The sequence below is a fragment of the Lachancea thermotolerans genome (genome assembly GCF_000142805.1).
Source record: "Lachancea thermotolerans CBS 6340 chromosome G complete sequence".
Classification (NCBI taxonomy): Eukaryota; Fungi; Ascomycota; class Saccharomycetes; order Saccharomycetales; family Saccharomycetaceae; genus Lachancea; species Lachancea thermotolerans.
Genome location: NC_013083.1, coordinates 794,636 through 816,358, shown reverse-complemented (window position 1 = coordinate 816,358; position 21,723 = coordinate 794,636). Strand labels below are relative to the sequence as shown.

Here is a 21,723-nt window from a genome sequence, read left to right as displayed (position 1 = left end):
GTAGCTTCCAAAGCCAGCTCTGTATGCCACGGGGCGCTCCTCTGCTATAATAGAATAAAGTCGGAAAACGTTAGATTCTTATTTGTATATTCAATTATAGATGTGCGTTTCATGTATTTATTCTTGATAGAAAAAGTAACACAGAGACCAAGTATGTACATATGCGTACAAAGTGATGATAACATATCCACAAAGGTGAATCTATAGTCACCTGTCAGGTCCTAAAGAGGCCCAGACCATGAGCTACGCACTCACTCACCAACACTTGTAGGATCTTGTTGGGCACTTCTCCTACCCCAAAATTGGATGAGATATGGATGCGTGTATAGTGATATATTCTCTGAAATATTATGGGCTTCTATCTCAGGCCCCGTAAAAGAGTGCATGTGTGTTGTAACTTTGGTTCGGCATCTTGGACCGTCATCTTTCGAAATCGACAGCCTTGACCGCTTTTGGTACGATTGGCTTTGACGATAGTACTGCGTAAGTCACATGCTGAAGTTTGATCAGTACTCGAGATGCAGCTTGACATAAGAGGTTTTGCCGGCTAAGACAATAAGTTGAGTGGACAAGCCCTTTGTTGACGAGTTTGCATCACTAGCGACCTTAGGTTAGGCTTTCTCCATTATCTTATGAAATTAAAGTTTTTGTCCTACAATTGATAATTCCGCAAATATCCTGACTATTGTCTCACCGAAAGAATGTTGGACGAGAAAACCGCATATTCGGTTCGCATGGTAAATGTTATTGATCCGTTCCTGGTATTGCTTTGTGATGCTACGTTAAATAACTCTAGTATAAATCATGCTTCATTCCCTAATAGCTCGTTCCCGTTGCCGCCCTTGTATGGGTTTACCAAAGTGACGCATTGTACGCCCACACTTTTTTCGCTGTTGAAAAAAGGCATTTTATAATACATGTTGCCTCGCACAATAAGGTCAAACTCGTAATGAATTAGCTGCCGCCATTTGGCGATTCCGTCCTCTATGTTTTCTTTATGGGGCCGAGCGTCATCACGACCTTCTTCGTCAACGCTTCCCGGATGAATCAATTTAACGCTTGACTTGGAATGGTCATAGTTTCTCCGGAAAAAGCCGCCCTGAAATTGCAAAGAGTTCTCCAAGTTTTCGACGGTGCCTAGTAAAATAGTCTCATAGGGGGTCCCTAAGGCGCCACCATCTGGGTCTAGGTGTGATGTTTTTGCGAATATATCCAATTCCACCTTTTGAATTTCAACTGTAAAGAACCCTGGATTGAAAGCTGTCGCAATAACGTCAAAGACCAACTCGTCGGCGCTAACCAACACAGACGTGATTTTCGAAAGTTGCAGATCGTGCAGCTCCTTGTTTGTTGCGAGTAGGAAACCTGAAATGAAGCCTAGAGTTAGCAGAAATGACACCACAAAGGCGAAATAGACAAAATTTCGAAACCGTGCCCAGTTTGTTTTCGTGGTATAAAAGTTGTGCGGAGAATAGCCGTTGTAATGCGATGGTTTTTTTTTGAGGGCGGTTGCCTCTGTGGGCTGTAAATAATAGTTGTCAGCGTAATAGTCAAGCTCCGGCTGGTATCCTAAATGCTGACCTTGCACGGGATGACCTCCTTCTTCTGCCTCATCATAGTCGGAGAGTACGTGACGCGCCTCTAAATCATTTTTGGGATGCGAGTAATAAAACATCGAATGATTATCTTCTTCTTCGTTGTCTGCGTTCTGAGTGTAGCTCACTGGCTCGTCTTCGAACTCGGAATCGGAATGATAGGCAAACTTTTTGGGCGTTAACTCGCCTCCCGTCTGTTCAATGTAGTCTTCAAGGTTCACATCATCTGGGACACCTGAATACCGCCGCAGTGAGGCGCCGTGTGCGTCAAATATCTTGGATGCCGTTGTTCTTAGCTGCCTTTTTTGCGAAACCTTGCGACGGGCATTGGCGTTAGAGTTACTGGACGCCAGCCGAGACGTCTTGCGCGGCGCCGAGGCCCCGCCGTTCTGGGCCAAAGATATTAACGAGAGCCTTTTGCCTGGGGAGCGTGGCATGGTAGTGTATGACCTTACGGAGCGAATCTCCTGCGGATTGGCGCGGTTGACGTAGCGCAAGCTATGCAGATCGTCAGATTGCTCCGAGGGCTGCGCGGGCGGTATGGCGGCAATGCTGGTGTGGCGGGTGGCTTTCGCGCGGTTGAGAAGTTTCGAAGTCGATGCGTTTGGGGTGTTGTGATTCAGCAGGGGCGCGCTCATTTTTGCGGGGATGCCGTAGGCACGCGACTCGCCAGGCGCTGCATTGTTCGTCGAGTTGGCAGTGGACTCGTACACAAAGGTCTCTTCCGAGTCGCTTATTTCATTTTCACCAACAGCAGAGGCCAGTCTTGCGGCGAAAAAGTCCGCCTTATTGGGGGGATCGCGCGCTCTGCGCGCCGTGCCGTCCTCTGCATGCTCTATGGGGCCTGACGCGCGAGGACTAAGCGCCTCCGGCTTGTGATCCTCTGGAACGCCAAGACGAGGCTGCGACTCTTCCAGCAGCTCTTTGTGAGAGGGCTTCGAATGCGACGTGCTCTGCACGGCCGGTTTGGCCGTTCCTTGTGTGCTTGCGAGCCCCGTGCTCGACGGCGTCGCCTCTTTGCCCAGAAACGAGTCTATCAGCAGGCTCGACTTCTTGTTGCGGATCGCGCCGCTGCCGTTGTGGATGGACAGCGGATTGTGGTCGATCAGGTTTGCAGGCCCGTCTCCCTGCGTTATGATGCTCGTGGCCTCGTCTTCGGCTTTATCCTCGGACTGCACCGGCAGGAGGTTCTGCGCAGGCGTTTGCACCGTCTCCGTTTCGACTATCATGCGCTTGTCATCTTCGGTGCTCATTCTGGTGCGCGTTGTCGCCTTGGAGTGTTAGCAACCGGAGGGACCTTTATTTCTACGGATGGATTTCTAATGTTGGAGCTCGTGGACCTTGACACGGACGAAGATGAGAAGAGCGGAAATCTTGTAACAGAAAGAGCAGGAACAGAGCGTGTAGCGAACCGAAGCCTGACCGCGGCGGAAAGACGAAGCGCTATTGCAGAACTTTCGGGAAAGACTTGGCTTGCGCGCCGGACTGTCGCCAATGCGATAACAACTACATAGCAAAACGCATGCCCGTCTAGAAGGCGGGCACGTGACCAAGACCGTCTGCAGGCGCATCACGCCGTGGTGGGCGCGGCGGGGGGCGGATAAAACTGCGCTATACAGGCGCTCTTTCTCGGCCAGACGAGTACCGGACGCCGGCGTGCTGAGAAGCGGAAATGCACATCGAGCTTCGAGCAATCAGCTGCGTCTGTTAACTAGCGACGAATGCTTGGCTTTGGGCTTGTCGTTTAACGCGACGCGGGCCACCCACAAAATCATGATCTAGCAGAATATTCTAGGCTCGGCACAGGGTTCCCTGCCCGCCAAGTCTTATCACACGAGGTCGTATCATACGAACAAAACAGACGTACATCATGACAAACATCGGCGGCTAATTACACAGCATGCGCTCGGGTTCTCATCGTGAAACGTGATAGATGCACCCGGTCATTCTCACCCTGTGCACTTGGTATAGCTGGTCCGTAGAGTGCGCCGCTTGCTCAGTAATAGCTTGCGCCATTGGGGACGCGCGCCTCGAGCATTGAAGGACTACGTAATGCTGCGCTGCCCCGCTGTCCGCTGCCCCCGCCGCACTAAATTCGACCTACAGCCGCCCCCTTCCAAAAAACGTATAAATACAGCGGGTCTTGCGCCAAAGGGAGACGTAGTTGATTCGCTAACCCCGCAGCTTCATCATCAGTGCCGGCCGAATTCTAGAATGGTCACGGCGCCGTCTGCAGCGAAGTGTGCTCTGTTGAGACGCAGGCGGCTCAGTCGAAGCCCCTAGCAGTGAGTCGGCTCCAATAGCAACCTGGGAAACCCGCTTTTGTGTACACGCCTCCGCATTGGCGGGCGAATGCGCTAGGAACGGGAGGCGAAGTCACCATGAACGACATATGGGCATCGCGAGGTACGGGGTGACGAAAGGCCAGGGTCAGTCACGTGGTCAGAGCCCCAGTCTGGGCCACGGAGAAGTTCGCGCAGCGGAGCCGATCGCGGAATTGTCTGTGCCGGCACGCTGGGATCGCTTCGAATGAGCTCACCGCTCTCGGTCATGCCCTCCAGAAGCCACAAACGCGTTCCTCCCATTGGTCTGTTGCATTGGTGTATTGCATACATCGCGGTCGCTGCGCACTCGCAGCGGGAGGTGCGCGGCGTGCGCTGTGGTACGCGGACACGCTGGCGCACGCACATGGCAGTGGATCGCATATTACTCAACAATTGGCCTTGCGCACGTATACACAAAGCTTGGGAAAAAAAATCGACGAAAACACGTATATAAGGGGATCGGGTTGTGGGCACAGGCCCGGACACAAGCCACGCCTGACCCGCACGCACAAAGCATTCTTCGCCCTACACAAGCACCATGGCTCCCCCTTTCTTTAGCGACATTTCCAAGGACATCAACGGTCTGTTGAACCGCGACTTCTATCACGGCACCCCCGCCGCCGTGGACATCAAGACCACCGCTCCCAACGGTGTCGCGTTCGCCGTGAAGGGTAAGAGCTCACCAAAGGACAACGCCATCGCCGCCAACGTCGAGGCCAAGGTCACCGACAAGGCTACCGGTCTGACCCTGACCCAGGGCTGGTCCTCCGCCAACGCTCTGGATACCAAGATCGAGCTGGCCGAGCTGACCCCAGGCCTCAAGTCCGAGCTCGCCACCACCTTCGTGCCAGGCGCCTCCAAGGCCGCCAAGCTGAACCTCAGCTTCATCCAGCCATTCTTCACCGCCAGAGGTGCCTTCGACTTGTTGAAGGGCCCATCTTTCGTGGGTGACTTGACCCTGGCCCACGAGGGCTTTGTTGGTGGTGCCGAGGTCGGTTACGACATCGCGGCCGCCGCTGTCTCCCGTTACGCTGTCGCCCTCGGCTACTCCGCTGGCGCCTACTCCGTTGCTCTGTCCATCAACAACGCTCAATTGACCACCGCCTCTTTCTTCCAGAAGGTCAGCCCATTGCTCGACGTCGGTGCCAAGGCTGTTTTGAACCCACAGGCTGGCTCCAACGTCAACATCGAGTTTGCTTCCAAGTACACCTTGGACGCTACCTCCCAGGTCAAGGCAAAGGTTGCCGACTCTGGTATCGTCGCTCTGGCTTACAAGCAGGCCTTGAGACCCGGCGTCGACCTGGGTGTTGGTGCCTCTTTCGACGCTCTAAAGTTGTCTGAGCCCGTTCACAAGCTTGGCTGGTCCCTATCCTTCTCTGCTTAAGAGCATCGTGACTCGTGCCTCAGCGGTTCACTCCCCCAGCGAGGCCTTTTCACATATTAGTTTAATGTCTACTAAATAACAGAAACCATTGTATGAGGAGATGCCTCCCCACCAGGGTTTGTCCTGTATATATTCAACCGTTATTCATCCTCTGTCTGTGCGCGTGTACCCCTCCTCGCGCTCTACGGCTGATCTTTTTCTTTAACTCCCACAACAAAGTAATTGCATCTCATCACCAATACAAAAAGGAAAATCTAAGGCCGGATCTTTGCACTCTAATGTCAGTCTTAGGGGACGAGCTGCCTACCGCCACGTCCGAAGACTTTGGCTTTAAACCGCTTGGTAAGATTGATATCCTTCCAAGTTACGAGGAGCAACTACCTTTCTCCAAACTTCAAAATTTAGCGATATCGAACATCTCTAAGCTATATGCGGCAGCAACAAACCAAAAGGTCGTCGTCGGCACCCTCCATAACCTCAGAAGTCAGCTTCCTGATGCAGCGGGGACTGATGCCGACGCTTCAGAAGAGCCCAGACAGTTGCAGTTCCTAAGTGAAAAAGATCTTGAATGCGTGGTATACGTCGGATTCAACTCAGCAGGAACTGCTGCTCTTTGCATTACTAAGGACTTTGGGCTGTTTCGATTTGATGTATCTCAAAAGGAGTGGAGCTCTCTCAATATCTCGCTACCCACATCTCAGGAATTGACTGTGACATCAGTGAAACCTCTTTCGCCAGACTTGCAAATCCTCCTAGTGCAAGCTTCAAACCAGCTTTATCAAGTTGAAATTTCTGGTGCAAGCTCGGTTATTGCTAACGACATAACTGATTTCGATGTCGGCCATAACCAGTATGTGCTCATGCATGGAGATGGCACTATAGAAATTCACAAGGATTTCCAAGAACAATCACCAAAAACTCTCACACCTCCAGACGACGTATTGGAACAGATTTCTGAAGAGTGTGTACCCCTCGCAATCGAGGTATTGTCAGAACTACGCTATTTGGTTGTATTTGGCAATCCTGTAACAGAAAGTGACGAGGATGTAATGTATGATCACAGGATGTTTCTAGTCACTTTGACTGGAAATAACGAAGCGAAATTTCAAGAGAGTTTTGACATTGCTCCTGCATTTGGAAGCGTCCTCAGGACTCCAAACTATTATCGAATCTCTCTTAACCAACTGATGCCCTCTCTCCCCCACTTATACGTCATCTCTTCGGCTGCCTCTTCTGAGCTTACTCTGCTTGATGACAATGCGGTTATACAGCCTAATCAAGATAGCGATCGGGCCGTTCTGCCTATAAACCAAGACACCGATAACGATACTAACCCAGTTGGGATGGCAGTTGACCTAACCTCCGAGCTACAAGTTGCAGAACCCTGTCAAGGTGTCAATGTCAGCAATAATCTGCCCATAGTTTTTGTTTTGAATAGCGAAGGTGAATTATTGGTTTTCGCCTTGTTCAATTCTTCAGGCATTAAGAAAAACGAGTTTACAGCCGAGGGCGCTTTTAATGCATTACAAAGTGAATGGAAGGCCTCCGAAGAAATGCTAAGTATAAAACTAAAAACCTCGACAGACAAAGAAACTGGGTCGTCGGAAACCTCAGGCGGTTCGCGTCCTCCCACTGACAGTTCAACAGGTACTAGCATAGAAATATCTGGCTCAGATGATTCTAGTATCACTGCTCAACCCAGCTCGCCAAGCATCAAATCGAGCTCTCCGCAACCTTTTGAAGGGCAGCAAAAGTCATCTCCATTTACTGGCCAACTCGCTTCAGAGCAATCATCATTTGGTAAACCCTCTTTTGGGCAGCCATCATTTGGGCAATCATCTTCGGGACAGTCTTCTTTCGGCCAATCCTCCTACGGGCAAACTTCCTTCGGAAAATCTTCCCTTGGGCAATCTTCCTTCGGGCAGCCATCTTTTGGGCAATCTTCATTCGGGCAATCTGCATCTGAAAAGTCTACATTTGGTCAGCCTTCTTTCGGCCAGACCGCTTTTGGGAAACCTTCACTCGAACAGCCTGTAGCCGGCCAGCAAGCTTTTGGAAAACCGTCTTTTGGACAACCTGCATTTGGCCAGTCCGTATTCGGGAAGTCTTCTGTCGACAGTTCGGCTACGAAACCCGCCCAATCTCTTGAATCAAAGACACCAGCGTTGGGTTCCGATCGCGAAGCAGTCTCGGGCGCCAAGGATACTTCAAGTCAGCTCACTCAAACCAAGCCATTGTTTGGTAACACAACCTTCGGGCAGTCGACACCCACGAAGCCTCTTACTGACAGTTCCATGAGCACAGCTGGTGCTGGTAGTTTTGGGAAACCAGCATTCGGGAAGCCAGCGTTTGGTTCCGGGTTTCAGTTTGGGACATCAAACCCACAAATAAATTCAGATGGTAGCAAGGATACTGCCTCTAGTCAACCTGCTTTCAAGGCCCCGGCTTTTGGGGCTCCCGCTTTCGGAACTCCAGCTTTTGGTCAAACTTCAATAGGTAGCCACGAATCTAAGCCCCAAGTCACAGGAACCGAGAATTCTACAGGGTCCGGATTTGGCGCTTTTTCTGCTTTTGCAAAGACGGACTCACCCTTTTCAAAGCTCAGTTCGGGACCATCGCCATTTATCAACAAACCTGTTGCTGATAAGCCAGAATCAAATGAGTCAGAGGGCAAAGAGACTCTAAAATCTAAGCCTGATGAATCCTCATCGATCGGAAGCGAGCATGGCTTTGGTATTCCCTCCAAAAGTCTATTCAGCAAAACAGCTATTTCCAACAGTAGCTCAGTAAACTCATCAGCTAGCAAAAGCGACTCAAAAGACAATGCTTCTTCACTGTTCTCAAACTTCAATGACAAAATAGCAGAGCACAAACAGTCCCAGAGTCCTTTCTCTCAATTCCAGAATCAACCAGTTCCTAGTGCTACTAACAATGAAGAAAGTACCAACGACGACGAAAGCCATCAAGCAGAAGATAGTGACAGCAACTCCGACAAAGAGACTAGTACCGGAGACGATGCAAGCAGCACGGAATCGTCAGAGGACGCTCAATCTCAGCCGGAACATGATGAGCAACTTAAGCTCACTAAAGAAGGCGACTCAGGCAACAGTGACCAATTTTCAAAAGAACAACACTCGCTTGAACCGGGAAGCAACAAAACGGACTTCAGTTCTCTTACGGAAAGAATCAAAAAGGTTGCCAACATTGACGGGAATTCGTTTTCTGACGCATTCAGCAAGTCAATGACCGTAAAAGAGCCAGAAGCGTCGCAAACTGGTGCTTCTGCGTTTTCAAAATTCTCCAAAGGCCTGCAAAAATCTCCTAAACCTGCATTTTCATTCGCGAACATTGGCAAACAGCAATCCCTCAATACCGATTCTAAATTGACAAATTCTTCAAACAACTTAGGGCGCTCTACCCTGGGTGAGCGCGATACGGAAAAGGATAGCAAGGTTAACCGAAAAGAATCTCAAGATTCCAAAAAAAGTGAACATCAATCGGCTGCGAAAGAAGAAGGAAGTGAAGCAACTACCACTTTTAACAAGAGTGAAGGATCTTTTGATCAAAAGGGTGCAAACGAGGCCGTTTTAAGAGAAGGAAAAACTCTGAGTGGCAAAGAAACCGACGAATTGGGTGAAAGTGATACCTGGAAGCCTAGCGCTGCAGTTTCGCAAAAGGAAACAACAGACGAGTATTGTTCATCTGAAGTGGATTCCAAGGAGGCCTCAAAAGAAGTCAGCGAAGAATCTCCGGTGAATTTACCCGACACAGAGTACCCTGGTAAAAGGACCGAAACAAGCACCGAGGGCGAGTCTTTTGACGACCTTGACGACTTGAAGGAAGAATTGGAGCACATCAAAACGAACACTGATAAAATCAAGATGCCTACTTCTAGTGAACATGCAACCGAGCCCGCTCACACGAATCCGCGCTTTGCTTTGGGAAACAGTTCAACAGAAACTTTCGATGCTAAGACTCAAACCTTTCGCCAAGTACACGACGCAGAAGTTGGAACAGAAAAGAATGCCGTCGACCACGCAGATGTCCAGGCCTTTGAAAATGACGAAAAATATCTTGCTCAACAGTATGCACCAAAAAAGATTGGAACCTTTTTCATAGGCGCAAAGCTTTTACAAAAGCCCTCTTTGTCAAAGAATGAAACAATGAAGAGAATAGAAGCGACGTTCAACGTTGTTAGTAGCGAACTTGAAGTGTTGGAGGGCAACCTGAAAAATATTGGCGAATTCATCAATGATCAATCTAAGAACCCATTTTCTAGAACAGCCGAAACGCTTTTCCTGAACTATACATGGCGTTTAGAAGAGGCATCAGTATTAAACTCTTTTGTTAAAGAATTATTTGAAGAAGGAGGCCCGACCTTTGCCGAGGTCTCGTCTCTTATGTGTGACGCCGAAAACCTTCGGGACAAAGACTTGGTTTCCTTAAAAAGCAACCAGTTTTCGACAAGAGAATACTTCTGTCAATTGAAAACCCTTTGTGAGCAGAATGAAACCTTTAAGCGAGGCCTGACGTTCCGCCAGACCCAATTTCAGCGAAAGCTTCGTAGTAAGATTTCAAGCGTGCAAAACCTGATTCACAACATGGGAGGTACCTTAAGGGTTCTGCAGGCTCAAGCCTCCACGGGTGATGTGAAAGAGACACCCCTCGTGAGTAGGCTAATTGAGAGCAGTTCGCGAAGAGGGGATCTTTTAGAAGCCATCCAAGCCTTGAGAAGTGAAGTTGCAGAGTTGAAGATTAGGGATCGTAGTCTAATAAAGTTCTCAGACGCAGATAGTGCTACTCGAACGGCGCCAATCAGCGAGCTGAAGCTGAAACTTGACACTAAGCAGCAAATCGGGCAAGTATTGATGAACAGACTACAGAATACATAGAGGAAAATATTAATTGACGAACTTTTATTTAAACAAGTGCTAGCAGGTTTAAAATTTATGCGGTAAGTTCTTTGAGTTTTTTCTCAAATTCCTTGATAAGCTTGCTATTCTCTTCATGAGTACCAATCGTGATCCTTAAGCAGCCAGTGCAGCCATATTCAGTGCCCCTGAATCTAACCACCACACCAGACTCGGTTGCTAATCTGTAGTATAGAGCCTTGGAAAGTTCATTGTTGCCTTTTCCTCCATCAACAATTCTGACCATGATGAAATTCGCGTCCAAACCTCCAACTTGAGTATCTTGAACGTTTTCCATCGAAGTAAGTGCCTTCAAAACGCGCTCCCTTTCTTCAACAATCTCCTGAACGTTGTCTTTCATGGTTTGTACGGATTCTGAGCTCAGCGCCTTGAGAACTAAATTAGATGCCATGGATGAAATATTATAAGGAGCCTTCATAGCGTTCAAAACGCGCGACAGGTCTTTTGAAGTGAAAGTTACACCCAGACGAACACCTGCCAAGCCGAAGGACTTAGAGAGAGTCTGTAACACTGCGAGATTAGGGTATTTGTTAACGAGAGGCGCTGCCGAACCGCCTGTAGAGCAGAAGTCAATGTAAGCCTCATCAATAGCAACTATGCCAGATTGCCACTGAGAAAGTATCTTTTCAATACTGGCGATATCAATGAGTGCACCAGTAGGATTACCAGGTGACGTGACGAAGGCTATCTTTATGTTGGAGTCACCCTGAAGAGTTTCAATGACTTTGTCGGTATTCATCTGAAAAGAATTGTCTTCGACTATCAATGGGACTTTAATGATTTCAACATCGTTAATATCAGCGCAAATCGAATACATTCCATAGGTAGGAGTCATAATCAGAATTTTGTCCTTACCAGGAACGCAGCACGCGCGAATAAGCGCATCAATACTTTCATCGGATCCAACGCCCAAACATAGGTTGTCAGCACTCAGCGGAGTTATTTTTTGGTCTTTGAAAACAGATTGAGAGTTACGCAATTCACTCATTTTAGTTTTGAAAGCAACCTGGTGGGGATCTGGGTACCGGTTGAGGACGAACTCACGGTTAGAATCTTTGACAACTGGTCCATGCGGGTTCTCGTTCGCGTCCAACAGGACACCTTCGGTGAAATCATCTCGAGCGCATCTGTAGGGTTCCAAGTTAAAAATCTTGGGCCTTACGATTTTTGAGAGGTCGAATGTCATGTTTGCTGAGTTACAGGAGTTACCAAAGCAGAGACTAGGGTGTCAATTGCTTACCAGTGGGCAGGTCAACAGTTGTTACTTTAGGTGAAACTCGGTACCTTCAATTCCGTTGATTGATAAACAATCTACCTTCGTTCACTGTAATATGACTCACATCACGTGGAAACACCGCACGGGATAGTAAGGGTCCACGGCACATCACATGTATGAATTGAGTCTACTGGATCCGGCCCGTCTACTCGGCCCAGAATTGTTGTCTAATAATAACTCTGAATCTGGCAAACCCATAGGCTGCTGTTTTTCGCCGACATGAAAGTCAGTGTCATCGGACTTCTTTAGCACCAAGAATTAATCACGTTAGGAAATCCTCCACTGGCAGTGCAATTGATGAAGACTGTCTTCTTGGGGAAGTGCTAAGTACAAATTTCAGTGTTGATGTCTGGTGACTTCGCAGTCCCTCCAAATGGTGAAATTGCTTGAATCGCCCGCCTTATGGCAACATATGCGTACAGCAAAGTTCCGACGAGAAGAGAAGGTTATATCAGCGCTCCCACTTCACAAAATCGGGCAAGTGGTCTCTGCGCACTATTAGCTCTGTATCAAACATTGTAATAAACTCGAGGTCAACCTGGCCTTTCAGTCCTCCGCTAAAAATGTCGTACTCTTGATAAATTCCTGTAGTAGACCAACCTTGAAGCAACTTGCGAATAATGCCTACCACCACTCCAACTCGATGTTTTCCCTTGTTGGAATGTATTAGAATGGGGTAGTTTGCCCGATCCACTATCAGCCGTAGCACTTTATCCATTTGCTCCTGAACGTTCTTATCACGGCATGAGTTCATATGCACAAAGTGATATTGTATGTTATGCTGAGTTAAAAACTCGTTGTAATCCTCAGAAAGCTCTTTGTCGCCTACGTATATAATCGTGCGGAGGTGTAGCTGATCAGCAATGAAAGCATAGTTAAGCGGCATCGGGTAGCCAGACCGGTACAGCGAAACCTCAGTGCTGACTACCGGTGCAAAGTTTAAAGGAGGGATGTAGACCATGCGATGCGCGTTTGTCGTCTTTTCTTTAATTTCTCGCGTTCAATGAACTGTTTACATATTCTATAAGAGCTTTGTGTGAAAATTGGACAGATCAATAATTTATTATTAGACATTCTCGAAGAACAAGCGAAAACCTGGAAGCCAAAAAGCTGGTATAGCTCCTGAGTATTCAGCAACAGCCGGCCATGGTTCATCAGACTGATTTTATAAGCTCTACCGCGATATTGAAGACTCAAAAAGCGAGCACATCTCTGGTTCATGCGACGATGTTCGAGAGGGCAATGCCCTCATTAACGAATGCCGGAAAAGCATCATCCACCAAAACCTACACAACGCCCACAATTACTCCTCCTTCCATCAAAGGGAATCCGCACATTTGGAGCTCCGACAAGCCTTCTGGCACACTTTTCATTGCGGTTGGAAGCGTTGTAGGGTTTATATTCCTCATCATCGCACTAGCGTACATTGTGTCGGCTTACATATCTCGTCGCCAAACTGAGAAACTGCGCTTTGAAACCATAGATCAAGAATTTCAATCTCATGTGGGCGGCAAGTCTTATTCCAAGCTCGGGAATTCCGATGACCCGGAGAAGTCTGGCTTTCTTTCTAAAGCGGTACATACACCCCAATCGCGAAGCGTTGCACGCTTACTAGATCGCCCTGATTTTCAACAGCCCTCTCCTGCTCTCTCTAACCAAGACTCTAGTACTTCTTTGGCACAAGAATTTTACTCGTCAATTCGTGATCAAACTGCTGCCCAAAACCGCAAGTCTCTTTTTATTTCCCCTACCGTTGAAATTGTAAACCAACAGCGTAAGAGCGCAGTTCTGCAAAATATGAACAACTCTGTTTCATCTTTGGTTTCCGATTCGGGCGCAGAGTTGAATAAGCCCGAAAAAGCTGCGCCCTCGACAAGGAAGGCCATGTACAAAGCCAGAAACAAGTCCAGCATGGGCAGTGCGGTCGGCATAGCCAAGAGCAGAAGTACTTCGCCCGTGAAATCAGGGCTCAGAGATAAGCCTTTAGACAGAGCAAAAACCCCTTCCGTTTACCTTGACAAGATGTTCGAAGACGAGAGTTGAACGGAAAGCAACTGCGGTGGCCATTGATCTCTTTTTAGTTGCGGGAAAAACTCTTATGTAAATTATAATATATTAGCATTGCAATGGAGGGATAAGAGTTGCGAGACCCTCACATAACGGTACAGCTACTGCCTTTCTTCGATTCCTCGCCAGCGTGGTCTTTGGCACCCTTGGGAGTCGCTGTCAAAGCGCATCTCGCAGCTTCAGTAAAGGCTTCGTTAACACCTCTGTTCATTTTAGCACTGCATTCCAAGTAACGAAGAGCACCGATTTTTTTCGCCATAGCCAAACCCTCCTCGTAGGATATTAGGCCACCAGATTGCACTGAGGATTGCTGCTGCTGCTGCTGCTGCTGCTGGATGTTCCCTGGTGTGATGGCGGTGTCCAACGCGAACTCTTCTTCGTTGCTTCTTAAGTCACACTTCAGCGCTACAAGCACAAGCTTGACGCCTTCGCAGTGATCCGCAATTTCCCCAACCCATTTGTGCTGTACGTTGTCCAGCGAGTCCCTAGAGTCCACAGAAAAGCAGAGCATGATCGTGTGAGTGTCGGAATATGAGAGTGACCGTAAACGGTCGAATTCTTCTTGACCCGCAGTATCCCAAAGACTCAACGTGATGTGCTGGCTGTCCACGAAAATGTCATGTATGTAGTTTTCGAATACCGTTGGCTCGTAAACTTTAGGGAAGTATCCCCGTGTAAAAACGTTCAGTAAAGACGTCTTACCACACGCACCATCACCCAGAATGACAATCTTACGCTCTATAGGCTTTTTTGACGCCGAACTTCCTCCACAAATGGGCATCTGTGCGGTTTTCTTTGTTTACGTTAACCGTTCAACGATTGTTTATTCGTGAATTGCGAAACTCTTGCCTGAAAAATGAAGTTTTCCAGGTTAGCGGATATCGTTTTCAACGAATATAATTGTACGCGCTGAAGTCGTGTTAAAGAAATGTTGGTCTGTGTGTGGAACGCCGGCGGGCTTAAACATCACCTGCGAGAATTTAGAAGCGCTTAGCACCAATGCTTCCGAAGAAGAAGGCACTACAAACCAACGAAAAGAAGGCTTCACATCCACATGACTGCAGTCCTCAGCGCTCATTCATGCATTTCTAAGCTAAGCGCTTGTGTTTTTTAGCTGATGTGCACAAATTTCGTTTGTACTTCTTCTCTCGACGCGTGTTTCGTGCCCCCTTGTGTATTTTCAACTTGCTTGAGAAAGATTTCGTGCTAGCGGAAGATCGCGATTTTCGAGGCTCTTGTTGGTTAATGGCTTTCTCGGAAAACGAAGAAATAGCTCCTGGCCATTTGGCCGCGTGGATCTATAGTGGGAAAGTGTGACCAAGGGTCGCATTGCTTGAGCTTAGTGATTAGAGCACATGCAAACCGAAAGTTCATTACAACGTGTGATTGTACCTAAATCCAACATTTGTTGAGAAGCCTTCGGGCTCATTGCTGCTTCTAAAAAGGTGCTTTACCTCGCAGGTTTACTAGAGACGCGCGAAAGGACATCAAGTGACAAAACGCTCTCTTAGGTATTTGCGAGAGGGGTTAGAATGTTGCGGCATATTTCGAAGAGTGCTCGAACAGAAACAAGTTCTTTCAATAAGACGCAAACCCGGTCAAATGACACTAGTCGTAGGAGATGCGGAACATTTTGATTAGTTCTTAACTTTACTGAGAGCCCTTTTCAACATCATCGTGTACGCAATATAAACTCAACAATGGGATAAGTGCTGAGTTCAACCCAAGAAGCGCCTGCCACCATCGCGTAGTTACGTATCACATCTCATTGAGAGGCAGCCCAGCGACCGCGTATCCATATTCATGCCTGCTGTGTTCGGTTTGCACTAGGGTGTGTTATCGCCGGTCGTTCCGCCGTTCATATTTTGATAGTACGAAGCGAGATTAACGATAAACATTTGATTTTGTGTTGTGTAATGCGACTTATTTGGTCTAGGACTGTTTCCTGTTGGTTTTTACCTCTGAATACACTAATATCCTAATATTTTAGTATTCTAACACTCATACCGCAGAGCACTAACTCTGCCACTATCGTTAAAGGATGGCATTTAAGAGAAGAATCGAGCGCTGAGTAGTAAAAAATACTAGCAACGCCAGACATGTTTCCCGATGTCTTCGATAGCGAGTGGCAAAAATCCAAGCCAAGTGCTAGAACTTCTCATCGCATGGATATACGCGCGCATGGTAGCGTCAAACGACTGGCAACAAGAGCATTAGCCCTATTTCTCCGGTTGGCTTAAATGCGAACTCCAGCTCTTCAGTGCTCGCGCCGCGTCCTAGCGCCGGTCTTCTGGACGAGTCATCGGAGCACGCGGTGATGAGTCTCCTCTAGGGTCATGTGATTAGGTAATCAACAAACTATGTTTTCCTTCTCGTATAAGCTATACAGGTGTCATGTTGGGACGCAGGATCGCGCCATGGAAGATCTTTCCAGGGCGGTTCATGTTGGGGTTGCAAGCCAACTGTTGGAAAATTCAATCCAGCTTCTTGAGATAACCTGGCAATCGTTTAATATTATGTTACTAAACCTTACGCCCCTTTGAGCGTATATATAGATGCAAGCGTCCGAAGAGTACCGTAGCTTATTTCGGCTCCAAGTTTTGATCAATACAGAAACCATTGTTGTCGCCTGTAATGTCGCCCGAGAACCAAGATGAACTTTGTCACGTGCTGCTCACTGAGCTACTGGCCTACCAGTTTGCCTGGCCTGTTAGGTGGGTTGAGACGCAGGAAGTGCTCTTGAACGAGCGTCAAACCGAACGCTACATAGAGATCGGCCCGCAGCCTATTCTTGCGAACATGGCCAAAAGAACCCTAAAGCAAAATGAGAACTATGAAAACGCTACCACCATTTCAACTCGCAGAGAAGTTTTTTCTGTAGCCGGTGACATGGACAAAATCTGTTACCGCTATGACCCTCCTGCACAATCTGTTGAGAAGACTGACGCCCCAGAGGAGAACGCACAAGGAAAAATAAACGACGGAACTGAGATACCACGCGCCCAAGAAATCTCAACATCTTGCAACTCATCTGGCGCCACTTCAGGCCGCTCTTTCTCAACTCAACCAGAGCTCACTACAGAACTTGTTGTACAATCTGTGGTTGCCAACAAAATAGCGGGCTATTCCATCGAAACTCTACCACTTTCCCACACCTTGAAGGAGCTTTGCAAAGGTAAGTCAACCCTCCAGAACGAAATCAAAGGTGATCTTTACAAGGAGCTACCCGGCTTGCAAGATGCGCAGCTCGAAGACATGAGCTTGGAATCTATATGCAAGGAAGTGGAATCTCCCAAGACGCTAGGACCTGTGACGCTCGGCGAGGTCACGAAGTTTATCCCCCGAAAGTTTGCAGGCAAATTGGGTACCGTTAGCGCTGTTAAGGAGTACTTGAGTCGTTCCTGGGGCGTCAACAACAGTGCCCCTCTTCTTCTTTTCATTGCTTCTCGAGACTTGAAAACTAGATTCTCAAGCGAAGAAGAAACCCAGCAATTTATCGACAACTCGTGTGTTGAGTTTGCCAAATTCAAAAAAATAGACTACTCCCTAGAATCGGCTAAAACGAATGACGTAGGGGCAGGATGTAGCGCTGAAACCGATGAAAAACCGAAAACTGTCGACATTGAAGTTTACAACGAGTGTAACAGTGATTTGATGCAACTGCAGAAGGAGCAGCACAATGTCATGGGCCAACATCTTAAGGTAACAGATGCTCAATGCGAAATAGAAATTCTAAAATCCAAACTTGAGGCAATGGAAGGAAAGTTGTCAGCGATAGGGGAAGAATTTGGCCTGGACTACATTGAAAAGTCATTGACGCGCTCATTCTCGCCACTCAAGATCCGTGTATATGATTCAGCATGGAACTGGGGCAAACAATCTGTGCTTCAGCTGCTTCACGCTGCGCTTCTAAATCCTCAAAAAGCAGTCGAAATCCTCAGCCCAAATGAGATACACAACTTGGTTAACAGAGCAGACCTGAGCATCATTAAGATTATTCAGCACAAGCTTGAAACAGAACCATTTTCATTGTCTGTTAAAAGACGTTTCGAGGGTATTATCCAAGCTTGCTTGAGAGACATTTCGAGTCAACCCGTCTATTCTGCCACTCAATTTACATCCTATGAGCCCCTGGGCAGCGAGCATGCAACTATGCAGCATGTTAGATCATATGACCCATCCCAGTATATCAAAGAAATGTCGGTCGGGACAACAAAGAGCTCTGCTGAAACTTCTATTGTGTCGACAAAATTAGACAGCGACATGAGCAGCTACTACAAAATCGAAAAAGAACTTTTCCAGGTTTATTCAAAAATTATCCAGTACTCGCTTGCGTCTAATAATTCTCCCCATAATATTCGCGCGCAGTTTGAAACCATCTACGAGCAATTACTTATTTTCCTAAGGAACTCTGACCATGTCGCCTCATTTTTTCGTGGAATTATCAATGAAGCTGTTTTTTCGGTGAATAAAAGCTTGATTACGACTAAAGACGATGAGCAGGATATTATTGTTAGCGACTGCGAAATATCCTCCTCCGATGATGAAGATGACGTGCCCCCTCAACCAGTGCGGCAAACGCATCAGCCAAATGTGTCAATCCCCACTGGTGTTGTTCCCTTTCTGCATCTAAAAAGAAGGTCGCATGTTTCAGGCGAATGGATTTATGATAAAGCTTTGACGCAGATGTACCTGAATAATCTCTTGAGAATAGGTAAAGCTGGTGTATCCTTTTCTGACAAGAGAGCTCTCATCCTAGTTTCAGACGCCAAAGACAATCTCTCTCTGGAGGTTATAAACGCCCTGCTCCAGGCAGGCACCGTGGTTGTCGTAGCTACACAGCGCTACGACCACGAAACGACTAGCGCTTTTCAAAAAAGCTACCAGAAATATGGTGCCAGCGGATCGAAGCTAATCGTCCTTCCGCTCAACATAAGCTCTAAAATTGACGTTTTCCGGTTTTCAGAGTACCTCTTTTCGAATATTGGCGACATTGACTTCTTGCTGCCAATGAATGTCAAGGCTACTCCGGGATCCATCCTGGATTACAGTTCCGAAGCGGAACTCACGCACAGGTCCTCGAGTGTCAACCTTTTGAGATTACTAGGATGCTTTGTGAAAGAAAAGCGTGTCCACGCAATGGAAACTAGACCTACGCACGTCCTTCTCCCACTGTCGCCCAACCACGCTAACATATACGAAGAGTCTAACTTCAAGGATACATTTTTGGCGCTTGTTCTCCAGAAATGGTACGATGAGGACTGGTCTACAGAGCTCAGTATCTGTGGGTGTGTCTACGGGTGGACCAACGATGACGGGGGAGACCTCGTAGCGCGCGGACTGGAGAAAATGGGCGTGAGGACGTTTGCGAACAACGAAATGGCTCTGAACATGCTGGGGCTTCTCTCGTACAACGTTGTCGAGTGCTCGCAAGAGAGTCCACTGATTGCAGACCTGAATGGCGGGTTGCAGACGCTTCCTAACATCAGCTCAGTTGTGTCAAAGCTACAGAAGGAAATGGCCACATCCGTCGAAATCAGGGAGGAAATCGAGGAGCAGGCCCGGATAACCAGGGAGCTCCGGGGCGTGAAGGAGCCCGAGGTTCAGTTTGTTGAGCCCAAGGGCAATGTGCGCTCCGACTTCCCACAAATGCTGCCTTACCACGAGGTGAGGGCCAAGTTCAACGGAGAGCAGCTCTCAGGGCTGCTGGACCTCTCGCAAGTGGTTGTCGTCACGGGATTCGCCGAGATCGGCCCATGGGGCAGCGCGCGGACCCGCTGGGAGATGGAGAAGTCGGGCGAGTTCTCTCTCGAGGGCTGCATCGAATTGGCCTGCGTTATGGGGCTGATCGAGTACCAGAGCTCAGCCGAGCGCTCAGGCTGGGTCGACTGCAAGTCCGGGCTGCCCGTCGAGGAAGTGGACATCAAGCAGCGCTACGAGGCCCAGATCTTGGAGCACACCGGCATCCGGATCATCGAGCCCGAGCTCTTCCAAGGCTACGACCCGAAGAGGAAGCAGCTGCTACACGAGGTTATTATTACGCACGACCTGAGCCCCATCCAGATGGACGCGGCCTCTGCGCAGCAGTACAAGCTGCAGCACGGCGAGCTGGTCGAGGTGTACCCAATCGCGGAGACGGGCAACTCTGAGTGCCATGTCAAGTTCCTAAAAGGCTGTTCCCTAATGATACCCAAGGCTCTGCGGCTCGACAGGTTTGTGGCGGGCCAGGTCCCCACGGGCTGGGACCCCGCGCGCTACGGCATTGGCGAGGACATCACGTCCCAGGTCGACCAGGTCACGTTGTATGCGCTGATCGCTACCGCCGAGGCGCTCATCTCCTCAGGTATCACTGACCCGTACGAAATGTACCAGTACGTGCACGTGTCCGAGGTCGGGAACTGTTCAGGGTCCGGAATCGGCGGCATGAACTCGTTGCGCGCGATGCGCCAGGAGCGGCTGAAGGACACCGACGTACAGAACGATATCATCCAGGAGACGTTTGTCAACGCCAGCGCCGCGTGGGTCAACATGCTGCTGCTATCGTCGAGTGGGCCGATCAAGACGCCCGTGGGCGCGTGCGCGACCGCACTGGAGTCGCTGGACAACGCAGTCGAGACCATCCGCTCGGGCCAGGCCAAGGTGTGCATCGCGGGCGGCTACGACGACCTGGAGGGGCACGTGAGCCACGAGTTCGGCAACATGGGCGCCACCGTCAACAGCGACAAGGAGCTGCAGAGCGGCAGGGACCCCCGAGAGATGTGCCGGCCCGCGACCTCGACACGTGCCGGGTTTCTGGAAGCGCACGGCGCGGGGATCCAGGTCCTGATGTCCGCGGAGGTCGCCATAGAGATGGGTGTTCCTATCTACGGAATTGTGGCCATGACGTCGACGGCCTCGGACAAGATCGGTCGCTCGCTCCCGGCTCCCGGGAAGGGCATTCTAACGTGTGCGCGCCAGCAGCCGCGCGCGCGCAGCGCGCGCAGCGCCAAGCTTGACGCGCGCTACCGCAAACGGCAGCTGCAAGCGCGGCTGCGCGAGATCGACGACTGGGCGCAGAACGAGCTAGCCGCCGGCGCGCCCGACGTCGGGCCCGCGGAGGCGCGTCTTGTGCAACAGCTGGCGCACCGCCAGGCCGCGGACGCGAAAAAGCACTGGGGTAACTACTTCTGGCACGACAACCCGCGCGTGTCGCCGCTGCAGGGCGCGCTGGCCACCTTCGGCCTCACTGTCGACGACCTCACCGTCGCCTCGTGCCACGGCACCTCAACCAAGGCCAACGAGCTCAACGAGTCCCAGATCCTCGACACCATCATGCAGCACCTGGGCAGAACCCCGGGCAACCCGCTGCTGGCAGTGTTCCAGAAGCACCTGACTGGCCACCCCAAGGGCGCGGCCGGCGCTTGGATGGCGAACGGCCTACTCCAGCTCATGCAGGATCGCGTCGTCCCGGGCAACCGTAACGCAGACAACATCGACCAGGGCTTCCGCCGCTTCGAGCACCTGTTGTACCCCTCGGAGAACATCCTTGTCGCTGACGTCAAGGCCGCGTGCCTGACTTCCTTCGGCTTTGGCCAGAAGGGTGCCATGGCCGTGCTTGTTAATGCCAACTACGTGCTCGCCGCGCTGTCCGAGTCCGAGTACACACACTACGCGGCGCGCGTGCGGGCGCGCGAAGCGCGCGCCCAGCGCCGCCTGGCCGATGCGCTGGTTCACCACACCACGTGTCGCTTTAAGGACCAGGCGCCGTTCTCAGCCGCCCACGAGGAGGCCGTGTATCTTGATCCCTTTGCGCGAGCGGACGACGAGCTCCGCGTTCGCCCGCTCCGCGACCAGGCACGCGGTCCTGCATAGAACGTTTGTACTGTCATATACGAGTAAAAATCATGCTGTCGCAGACCCGCGCAGACCCGCCATCGTCCGCGTAGGCCCGCCGTCGCCCGCTATCGCCCGCCTTCGTCCGCTTTCGCCCGCTTTCGCCCGCTGGTGTCCGCTCAGGCCCGCTCCAGCCCAGCCGCACTCGCTGCGCGCGCGTCTGCGCCACACCGCATCGAGAATTCTCGGCGCTGTTCAAGCCAATCACGTCTGCGACGCGCTCTAGGTGCGCCAGATCCCGCCGTATTTACGGACATCCTCGTATAACCTTATG

At 49.8% G+C, this 21,723-nt stretch overlaps 8 protein-coding genes across 8 annotated transcripts; 4 read left to right on the top strand and 4 right to left on the bottom strand.

Moving 5' to 3' along the window:
* Positions 1-802: 802 nt before the first annotated feature.
* Positions 803-2,848, bottom strand: VAC7 (Vac7p; the record flags this gene model as incomplete). The annotated part of the gene is made up of 1 exon (XM_002555407.1): positions 803-2,848. One exon carries the CDS (start codon positions 2,846-2,848, stop codon positions 803-805), a length of 2,046 nt encoding a protein of 681 aa, XP_002555453.1.
* A 1,609-nt stretch (positions 2,849-4,457) lies between these two features.
* On the top strand, positions 4,458-5,303 carry KLTH0G09658g (porin; the record flags this gene model as incomplete). Its single annotated transcript, XM_002555406.1, has 1 exon — positions 4,458-5,303. One exon carries the CDS (start codon positions 4,458-4,460, stop codon positions 5,301-5,303), a length of 846 nt encoding a protein of 281 aa, XP_002555452.1.
* Positions 5,304-5,395: 92 nt separating this feature from the next.
* Positions 5,396-10,195, top strand: NUP159 (FG-nucleoporin NUP159; the record flags this gene model as incomplete). Its single annotated transcript, XM_002555405.1, has 1 exon — positions 5,396-10,195. The coding sequence occupies one exon, from the start codon at positions 5,396-5,398 to the stop codon at positions 10,193-10,195; it is 4,800 nt and encodes a 1,599-aa protein (XP_002555451.1).
* Positions 10,196-10,250: 55 nt separating this feature from the next.
* HIS5 (histidinol-phosphate transaminase) lies at positions 10,251-11,420 on the bottom strand (the record flags this gene model as incomplete). Its single annotated transcript, XM_002555404.1, has 1 exon — positions 10,251-11,420. One exon carries the CDS (start codon positions 11,418-11,420, stop codon positions 10,251-10,253), a length of 1,170 nt encoding a protein of 389 aa, XP_002555450.1.
* Positions 11,421-11,961: 541 nt separating this feature from the next.
* OCA2 (Oca2p) lies at positions 11,962-12,471 on the bottom strand (the record flags this gene model as incomplete). The annotated part of the gene is made up of 1 exon (XM_002555403.1): positions 11,962-12,471. The coding sequence occupies one exon, from the start codon at positions 12,469-12,471 to the stop codon at positions 11,962-11,964; it is 510 nt and encodes a 169-aa protein (XP_002555449.1).
* Positions 12,472-12,656: 185 nt separating this feature from the next.
* KLTH0G09570g (KLTH0G09570p) lies at positions 12,657-13,553 on the top strand (the record flags this gene model as incomplete). Its single annotated transcript, XM_002555402.1, has 1 exon — positions 12,657-13,553. The coding sequence occupies one exon, from the start codon at positions 12,657-12,659 to the stop codon at positions 13,551-13,553; it is 897 nt and encodes a 298-aa protein (XP_002555448.1).
* Positions 13,554-13,662: 109 nt separating this feature from the next.
* RHO3 (Rho family GTPase RHO3) lies at positions 13,663-14,358 on the bottom strand (the record flags this gene model as incomplete). Its single annotated transcript, XM_002555401.1, has 1 exon — positions 13,663-14,358. One exon carries the CDS (start codon positions 14,356-14,358, stop codon positions 13,663-13,665), a length of 696 nt encoding a protein of 231 aa, XP_002555447.1.
* Positions 14,359-16,211: 1,853 nt separating this feature from the next.
* On the top strand, positions 16,212-21,428 carry KLTH0G09526g (KLTH0G09526p; the record flags this gene model as incomplete). Its single annotated transcript, XM_002555400.1, has 1 exon — positions 16,212-21,428. One exon carries the CDS (start codon positions 16,212-16,214, stop codon positions 21,426-21,428), a length of 5,217 nt encoding a protein of 1,738 aa, XP_002555446.1.
* Positions 21,429-21,723: the final 295 nt, after the last annotated feature.